Source organism: Brachyistius frenatus, unplaced genomic scaffold (assembly GCF_029030835.1).
Source record: "Brachyistius frenatus isolate BFR_SWC_R1_liver_20210118 unplaced genomic scaffold, ASM2903083v1 Contig_88, whole genome shotgun sequence".
Lineage (NCBI taxonomy): Eukaryota > Metazoa > Chordata > Actinopteri > Embiotocidae > Brachyistius > Brachyistius frenatus.
In genome coordinates this window covers 347,532-356,866 of record NW_027210687.1, presented here as the reverse complement: position 1 = coordinate 356,866, position 9,335 = coordinate 347,532, and the positions used below count along the sequence as shown (strand labels likewise).

The 9,335-nt window shown below is 41.5% G+C and overlaps 1 protein-coding gene across 1 annotated transcript; it reads right to left on the bottom strand.

The window, feature by feature from the left end:
- Positions 1-4,295: 4,295 nt before the first annotated feature.
- On the bottom strand, positions 4,296-8,234 carry nptx1l (neuronal pentraxin 1 like). Its single transcript, XM_069710015.1, has 5 exons — positions 7,677-8,234; positions 7,164-7,371; positions 6,183-6,427; positions 5,924-6,103; positions 4,296-5,518 (listed from the first exon to the last, which is right to left on the bottom strand). Exons 1-5 carry the CDS (start codon positions 8,118-8,120, stop codon positions 5,297-5,299), a joined length of 1,299 nt encoding a protein of 432 aa, XP_069566116.1. The 5' UTR covers positions 8,121-8,234; the 3' UTR covers positions 4,296-5,296.
- Between the last annotated feature and the right edge of the window lie 1,101 nt (positions 8,235-9,335).

Sequence of the window (9,335 nt, the reverse complement as noted above, 5' to 3'; positions counted from 1 at the left end):
ATGGATGCGTGTCTCATGTATATTCTGTTTCACCCTGCAAGCCAAACTCCTCTTGTCTGTCTGCCAAACATCTAGTGGCCCATTATCGGCAGCTTTTAGACCACATTCACAACAGACAATTACGGATGAAGAGCTCATCAACTGTACAGCAGCCCGAGCTTCAGTGGAAGAGGGAGCGACTGGGAGATTAAATTTTGATCAGAATTTAGTGGGAGGGATTTTGATGTTTGATGAAGTTTGATATTTGGTGCCAGAGGAATTTTAGAATAAAACATTATGTAACAGGACATCCTGGTGATCAGTGAGGGATTTACGATGGTGGTTTGAATCCATGCTGGGCCTTGTTATGTCTAATTCCTGCAAAATATGAAATTTTCTCAGCATTTTTGCAGTGAGCGCGACAATGCAAAGATACTTCTTGTTTGTACAGTTGGTAAAATCAAACTCTCAAATATCACAGTTTTGCTGTTTGTGCAAAGAATCTTTTTGTGTTTCTCAGCGTTCATTAGAAGACTGCCTGTGTCATCGCTATTATATTTTCCCAGTAAAATGACTCTTATTCAGCATCAATGGGACAGATACATTTTTCTCAACGCCCACATCGAGTTTTTATTTGTTTTCCTGATGTGTCGTCATTAATTTTTCATCAGCCACTTGATGAGACATTTCTTACGTTTTCCTTATAGTATACAGCACAGTAAGCAGTCTTTGGGTACGAGATAGTTTCTGTCCCACTGCTACAGTGGTTTTTAAATACAGGCGGCAGAGGCTCCCGGTGCCTTATGATCTGTTGCCTTGTGGGAAAAGTTTCTTTATCTTTAGTCATTCAAATGGTAATCCACGGATCAACGTGATTGATTGGACTCACACAATGTCCAGTTTAAAAATGAAATATCAAAATCAATGCAGAAGAACCAGAAATATTTTCTTTTTTATTCCATAAAATTTAAAAAGCTTGATAACAACTGGATTTACATTACAACATTTCATTTAGCTGACGCTTTTATCCAAAGCGACTTACAATCAGTGCATATCAACCATGAGGGTAGAAAACCCAGAACAACAAGAATCAAGAAAATACAATTTCTTCAAGAAAGCCAAACTACAAAGTGCTAAAAGTAAGTGCCATTTTAAGCGCTACTAAAGTTTTATTCAAGGTCAAGTCTGAAGAGGTGTGTTTTTAGTTTGCGGCGGAAGATGTATAGAGTTTCCGCTGTCCTGATGCCATTGGGGAGCTCATTCCACCATTTAGGAGCCAGGACAGCAAACAGTCATGATTTTGTGATTTATTGCAATAAAATTGGATATCTAGGCATTCGTGGTCCTGAAAAGAATGAATTAGAAGAACTTGACCTTGATCAAGTACCAACTACAAATCAAATTTTAAATTCACCAGTGCTGGTTTTGCAAAACTAATAAAATTCCCATCAGACTGTGAAAAACTTGATTTAAAATCTATATCAGAGGTATCCAACCAGTAGGTCCTGAGCTACTAGTAAAAAAAAAATTGTGTTGACGATCAGTTTGTTATTGTTCACATAAAAGAAGGTTATTCAGCTGGTTTGGTGGAGCTCAGCTATGTGAATAAATGTTACAGTGTCTGAGCTACACGAGCTACATTTTGTCAAAGTAGCTCTCATTGGAAAAAAGGTTGGCAACCCATGATCTATTTGTTGGCGTGATGGTGTTAGTATTCTGCCCAATGAACTGCTGTTTTGAAGTACTGGCCTCATAGAGTCGTTAGCATGTGAATCTATTTCTATGCTACCGATGACGATTGAAAACTGGGCTTGTTGAGTTCATGTATCTGTTGAATGTGAGCAGGAATAGTTGTTGTTCATATGTGAGCTGAAACTAAATGTCAGAAAAAAAGCTGGATGTTCAATTGTGTTTCAAGCAGCTCTTTCGTGGACCGGCTGAATCCAGCTCCAAATCATGAAATTGGATGACATGCAGCAATTACATGGTCTCCTGAATAACCTTGTTATCTTGGTTGTCAACACCTAGCATTGACTACCTCTTCATTAAAGTAGCTCGGTCCTGTCTGCATTCCCCCGGTGTCATTTCAAGGACAGTCACAGATAATTCTCAATGCAAAAAGTTTAAAAAAAATCTTCCAGATGTGATGAATTCATGTGAGCTATGCAGACAGCTAGTGAAAAAAAAGGAGCCAGATATGGTGGAAAAGGAATCCCTTCATATCTGACCTTTTCCTGTAAGCTAATTTGAAGTAGAGTGCAGACAAAAACCAATTAGGGCTCAGGAAAGCTGAGGAGAGGTCACAGGCTCGGCTGTTATCTGGCCGTGCCAAATATATACCTGACAAGATGTGGGGCGAAATTTAGGTCAGCAAAAAAAAAAGACCCAAATCGGACAATTATGGTCTGTAGGTCAACAAGGCCGGGTGGATGTGCATGAGGGACGGGAGGTCGATTTCTAACGAAGACGCCATCAGCTATTCAGGAACAGGTATGTTAGTGTTTGTGTGGGTGGATATCTGGTTCTGATCCTGTGATTGTGAGTGAGTTTTGGTTTCCCACAGAAAAACAAAAAGTACATTGAAATCCAAGCACAGATGTGTCACAGTAGCTTCCTGTAATGGCTGTGCGATAGGTATGCACTGAAGTGGGGCTGTTGTCTGGGGAACAGCATATTGATGTGAAGATGTTCCTCTAGCTCAGAGGTAGAGAATGGAAACCAATTTGTGGGACACATGACCCGACTGTGGTGGGACTAAACAAGCTCACTGACCTTCACACTCTGCATCCTTGAGCAGTGTCAGCTAGGATTCATTTGCAGAGAAACTGCTTAGATTGAGATGTATGACCTCAGCAGCAACCTTTTTCTTATGTTCACTATATACAGTGTAAATATGTGTGTTCTTTATGTGTACACGTACTGGTGTGTCTGTACCAGTTTGCAGAAGTATTTGGTCTAGACAGCAGTTGACATCAGCTGAGGTTTTCTTGAACTTCACCACCTGAAGATTGATTCTTCAAGAAAGAAAAACGGTGTTTCTGAAACTGCGAAGAAGGTCACTTCCTTGATCGTCTTCGTTTGAATTTTCAATTCTCACATGCAGATGTGCTCTGTTACATTGATGTTTCAAAGAATTGTGGTCAGATTTTGTGAGGTTTCAAAGGAAAGAGGTGCTCACAGAGTTCTCATAACGTCTCATTTTAACTGTAGTGTACGTAAATTACATGTTGCTATATCTGATGTCACTATTCCGTGTAAAAAGTCCAAGCCATTTGAAAAGCTGATGAGAAACACAAAAGCTTAGATTTGTGGTCCTTTAATCATTCTAGACTAGTTGTAGAATAGTCACTCAAAACTCAAGGTGACATTTCATTATAGTTGTTTCTTGTAAGTGTCGTTAGGTCACACTGACACTGTTATATATGGTTTGTGCACAAGACAGGTGCAAAGTGTAAGTGACAAAACAATAAGGAACCGGAAAAAAACATTTATTACTTTTATTTGTTTTGTCGAACCACAAGGGAAATTTGTTGAGCAATTATAGGATCTTTTTTGTTGGGGAGCCTTCATTGGACTCTTTGTTGATTGATTTTGAGGATGCTGTTGTTCTGTTGGCTCAGAGGCTCAGTCTCACTGGGAGAATGTGCTGTAGTTTGTGTTGACTGGACAATAGATCGTGCCTTCATGGCAAGCGTCTCGTTTTGCCATGCCAACTGTTGCCAGCGTTTTTGTTTTATAGTATTGCTGTTTTAGAGCTGAAACATTAGTTGCAACTATTTTGACAGTCTGTTAATTGTCCAAATCATTATTATTTGATAGCGTTCTCTAATTGCACCCTCTAAGATGAGGATTAGTTGATTCTCTTTGTCGTCTGTGACTGTAAACTGAATGTATTCAGACTGTTGTTTCAATAAAAGAAACAATTAGAAGATGTCACCAGGGACTTTAGGAAACGCTGATTTTCATTTTTCTCTGTGTTCTGACTTAATAGACCAAATTATTACTCAATTAATCAAGAAAATATAATTCAGATTAGCTGTTAATGAATATAATCAGGGTGTGTAGCCCTAAACTTGTTACAAACTATATTTCTAATAATTTTGCATCAAACATGGACACGAGCTTGAAGGTGAAACATCAAGCCCATATTTGGAGGCAAACTCAACATGTTAACACAATTTAAAGTCAGTCATGTTTAGTAAGTTTTAGGTTTGTAGACTCTTGAAAAGGGAAAATTCATTGCTTTTATTTTGATGAGCTCCGGTTTAATTGTCATCTCTTGTGAATAAATAAATAAATATATGCTTACACCTGCATATGATTCAAGTATCACAATTTATTACAAAAACTAGAACTTTTTTAATCTGTCGGTGTTGCCATGCTTTAAGCATATAACAATACAGTATAAAATCTCAACCCAAAACTAGGATAGTAAAAGCAAAGATCATAGATGCTGACGCAGCATTACAGAAGTTAAGACATGCTGTTACTGTACAGAGAACATTCCCATTGAAGTACAAGCATCTGCAAAATGCGCCATTGGCATCAATGAATTGCATTTTACAATAATCAATCTGATCCAACTTCATTCAAAGTGTTACAAGAAACACCTCCTTTTGAAGAAATTAATTCACAAGAAAATAAATACAAATGCACAAACACTCTGCAAATGATAACGAATGTGCTGAGATCTTTTTCAACAGCCCAAGGCACTCAGGCTCAAATGTTGGCAATAGATATACGTCATTCTTCACACAAAATCACATCAAGCAGGTGGTGGGAGAGAAAGAAGAGTGATAGAGAAACAATGTTGTCTATTTCATAACCGCTTGAAGAACACATTCCTTTTTAAAGAAGTCCACCTTGCCCTTTTTCACAGTGAAAATCCCTGGCAGTCGAGACACAAAAGGACATTTGAAGAAGTCAGTCGTTTTGTTGAATTGTGTGACATCTGTTCTCTAAAAACTACATGACCCTCTTACTGTACTTTGGAAGCTGGCCTGTCATTTTGGGCTCCCGAGAGCGGCCTCTGCTCTCCGGAGTGGCATCGCCTGCATTTTTCAAATGGGACCACAAGTAGGCCTGATGTGCGTTCAAGCACAACAGGATGCCAAAGTGTCCCGTTTCAGTGACCTGTCCCATGTGAGAATCTGGTAGAAAGCTATCAAATTGTCCACGAATGATGTTTTCAAATATCTATAAGAATTCCAGATGCTATTCATTGAAACAATCTCCTCCTGATCTTTCAAAAATTAGTCTACCGATGCCATAACAACAGTGCCGTTAGCAAACGCATTGAGTTTCTCTTCCCTGCAGTTCAGTTGAGCTGGCGACAGGCTTCGAATGTCCACTTCGAGGTCCCTCCGTAAATATCAAGGCTCGTCTCCATCCATGCAAAAACGTTGCCCACTTGAGCTTTGCTGCTGCAAGTCGCTAGATTGTAAATCTCTTCGACGGATAGTTTCCTATCCCAGATGTGAAAATTTGCCAGGTGTCCAACAAAAGCTTGTGTGGCGTCAAATCCGTCTCCCAGCGTGTCCTGCAGGAAAGACAAATGGGTTTAATCAAAGGTCGATAAGGTTGCTTCACGAAGAGAAAAACAAATCTCTTTTATGAAAACATTTTTGGACTGATGAAACTGAAGGAGGAATGGCAGTTAAATATGTAATCATCTTATTTTAACGTGACATGTGAAAACAGCCAAAGATAGACAGGAATATACAATTTATTTTACAATGAATGGGGGGGGGGGAATCGTCCTCCTTGCTAGCAAAAGTTTTCTAATCTATGATATCTAGGACTCCTGTTCAATAATAAAATAAATGTAAAAAGATGCTCTCCATATGTGCCTTAAAACGTCTCCTTTTTTCCATGTTGGTGCTAAAAGTACAAGAACTCTGATGAGGAGCTGAAAAGCAGGAAAACCACAGTGTTTACTCTTTACCTGCTCTTGGCCGAGGATCAGCAGGCCCTGTGGTTTGATAGGATGATATGGAGCCAGATTTTCTCCATACCCCCTCTTCACACCATCTTGGAAAGCCTCCCAAACACCATCACGGGTGGTCCAGGTCACGCAGATATGATGCCACTCCCCATCATTGATCAGAAATGGCAGCTTTGCAACCTTTAAAACACAGGACTTGTCAGTCACAGTGACACTTTCTAATCAAATTGACAACATTTCCTCTTTGTTCCAGTCATACCTTGTCATTTATGAGTATCTCCATTGGGTTGTTTCCCCACTCGATGAGGACCAGCTCGTTGGCTTGTCCAGGAACTGCGTAGGAGAAAGGTGTGCCCACTCCCGGGGACGCGTTGGACTTGAGCCACATGCACACGGTGAGGGCAAACATCTCCGGCAAACTCTTCTTCACTTTTGCGTACATGTAGTTGGTTCTCAGTGGGAACGTGAGCTGGAATTTATCCAGCGGCCTGTTCTCTCTTTGACCTGTGAGGAAGTTATAGAAAACAATATTTGGCATCTTTGTAAGGAGCAGTATCTGTGTGTTTTCTCTGATTTTTACTATGTCAAACACAAATACATAATTTCCAACACGCACGTCCTGAGGATTTATACAGGAATTATGCGTTACACAACAAATCCACAATGTTGATGATCCAGATTTGTTTTAATCTGGCATGATAAACCCATCACAGGAATAGTGACGTTGATAACCTTGACCTCTTTTTTTCTTATCCATCCGCACTTCTTCAGGTCACAAGTGTGTGCTGCTGCACGGGACCAGAGGGGTCCCAGACAGAGTGGCCTCGAGGTTCAAGTTCTCAAATGGCTCACAGTGCAAATGGAGGGGATAGGTCGTTCACTGCATGTTGGAAATGGTTTATCTGCAGGAATTAGAGCAGGACACTGTCGAATATAGCTGGCTTGCTCCAGCTTTGTACGGATGAACATTAAATCTACTGCTGAGGTCATTAAAGCCCAGGCTATAATGCCAAATTGGATAGGGAAAGATTTGTATTTTATTTTATTTTTTTCATTTCCCATTCTCCCGTGAAATCGCTCCACTGCAGAGATCCGCTATCTCCTCATGATTACTGTGTCGCTGATCGGTATCATCCCTCTGCCTTGCTTCGACAGCATCCCACCCATTACTCACGGCCCAAGCACTCCCAGATCGACTTCACCCGTTTGGTGCGCAAGCCTTTAAACTCGTCCGACGTACCTTTCTCCAGGTCGGTGATCCTCTGGTGGAGAGATGTGAGTGTGGACTCCACTCTCCCACGCTGCTCCGTCTCATTCCGGAGTCCTGGCTTCCCCTCCTCGATGCTGTTCACGCGGGACAACACTTGCTTCTCCAAGTCGTCGATTTTACTTTGGAGAAGGTCTTTGAGGCTGTTCGCCTGCACCGAGTTATTACTTCTGCTGAATTGCTGTTATGGGTGAAAAACACGCATTAAGATCGAAGTAAAGGCTACTGCTGAGCGAAAATAATTTTAAATTAACTTTTATTTTGGAAGGTTATTGCAGTGAATGAAAAAGCAACTTAATTTATATCTGTGAATGTTTGTTTTTGCCTTCTGTGCTCATAAAGCAAATTTAATATTGATAATCAGAGATGGATCGTGCATTATTCGTTATCATATTCATATTTTAGCCACCGAAAGTGTTTGGCATTTTCAGTTTTACGCATGAGTCGCCGAAAGTGCTTAAGAAGTCTTCAGAACAAGCAGCCTACCTCCAGATTTTCTAATCTCTGCTTCAGCGACTGTAAAGTCTGTGATAGTTGCGTCAAAGTGTCAGCGGGGCCCCTCGACACATCCCCCATTGTGTTTTTGGTCCCAGTTTCTTTCCTCCTGCCCCCGGGCCGCGCGTCCCCGGGCTCGGCGCTGTTCTGGCTCTCACAACGAGCCAACTTTGAGGTTAGTTCTCTGATAGTCTCTTTTTGGTTGATGATATTTTCTTTCTGCTGGAAAACCGTCTCCTGCAGCTGCATCACAGTGTTCTTCAAGTCCTCTCCTGGCACACTGTTCTGCAAGGTGGCCGCGCATATGTCCATATCCTTAGGTACGGACGTGCAAATGAACTGCGTCTGTCCGCCAAAATCTTGAGATAAACTCTCCAAAAACACGCAGGAAAATAGAAAAAGTCTCCAACAGATCCCGCTCTTTGTGGCCTGCATGTCGGCTTCTTTGCTGGGTTGCGTTTTGTTTCGGCTGATGCGCCGCAGTGACTTGCGCGCTTGTGTCCCTCTGTTGTTTTACTCGGTCTGTAGAAGTGCAGCCGTTTTTATAGAGCGTGCCCTGTTCTGCGCAGAGCAGGTTCACTGCATCACAACCGGTGGGAGTGGGAGGGGGGATCGCGCTGCTCCCCCTGTTTAAACGGCCCCAAAAGCAGCGTCACATTCAAGAGATGAAACCCATTTTGCTTTCAGCCTCCCACATGTTAAATCTTTCATCACTTCGACTATTTGTCATTTCTCGCCGTGTATTATTCATCCGGAAAACGCGGATTTGTAGGCAGCGAGGAGCGGTTTGCTCCTGTGGCGGGGCTCCAGGAAAGCCAGCTGTGTTTGTTTTGTTTTGGGCGCACTAAAAACTCACACACACACTGCGCGAGTAGGTGGCTGTAGATCAGAAGTTGCAGCAATTTGCGGATGACGGTCCCCGCAGATTCAGCACCAAGGACAGCTCCGACCACATCTCATTGTCACAGAGAGCGGCTCGGCTCTGTTTCTGCTCCCTTCAGAACTCAAGAGCAACTCATTTGTGAATACAGGTTGTTTAAACACGAGAATAGTGTTTCACGTTTTACTTTACAGTCTTTATTTCTCCTAGTTTTTCGTCTGCCGTTTTCCTTTCAGGTCAAACGCACCCAGAACACACATACCGACCTCCTCATGCATTGCTGATCTGCTCTCCATATCACTGCTTTAATCACCTCAATAATTCAGTTCCTAAAATGATAATCGACTCCCAAGTGTTTTACCCTATTATTCAGTAGGACAGTTTTATGTAAGAATTCCATTGGCCAGTAGCCGCTTATTTATTCAACCAAATGGGAAAAATCATTTTGAACATGTAATGAAAACGTATCAGCTCTCGGATCAAAATTAATTTCTTTGGGGACCTATCCAGCATGAGAGACAAAAGTCAGCATCTGACAAAAAGATATTAAACAGGTCATGGCACGATTATTCTCATCCGTCCTGGGTCTGTAAAGCTGAATGGTTTGTAGCTGCAGGTGCCTTTTTTGCAGGCCAGGAAATGAACAGTGAATGATTAAATTGTTGTCAGGGGAAAGAACCCCATTTAAAAGCTGCAAAACCTATCAAGAGTGTAATTTAAGTGCTGCTGCGATATTACTGTAACACTTTTATTAGTGGATGGGAATGATT

What these genes read in the sequence shown, in the direction of transcription:
- nptx1l (XM_069710015.1), bottom strand. Translation starts at nt 8,120, where the DNA reads ATGCAGGCCACAAAGAGCGGGATCTGTTGGAGACTTTTTCTATTTTCC. An exon ending in GATCACCGACCTGGAGAAAG is followed by an intron (nt 6,428 to 7,163) that starts GTACGTCGGACG and finishes ACTTCCTCACAG; the next exon opens with GTCAAAGAGAGAACAGGCCG. An exon ending in TGATCCTCGGCCAAGAGCAG is followed by an intron (nt 5,519 to 5,923) that starts GTAAAGAGTAAA and finishes TCTTTCCTGCAG; the next exon opens with GACACGCTGGGAGACGGATT.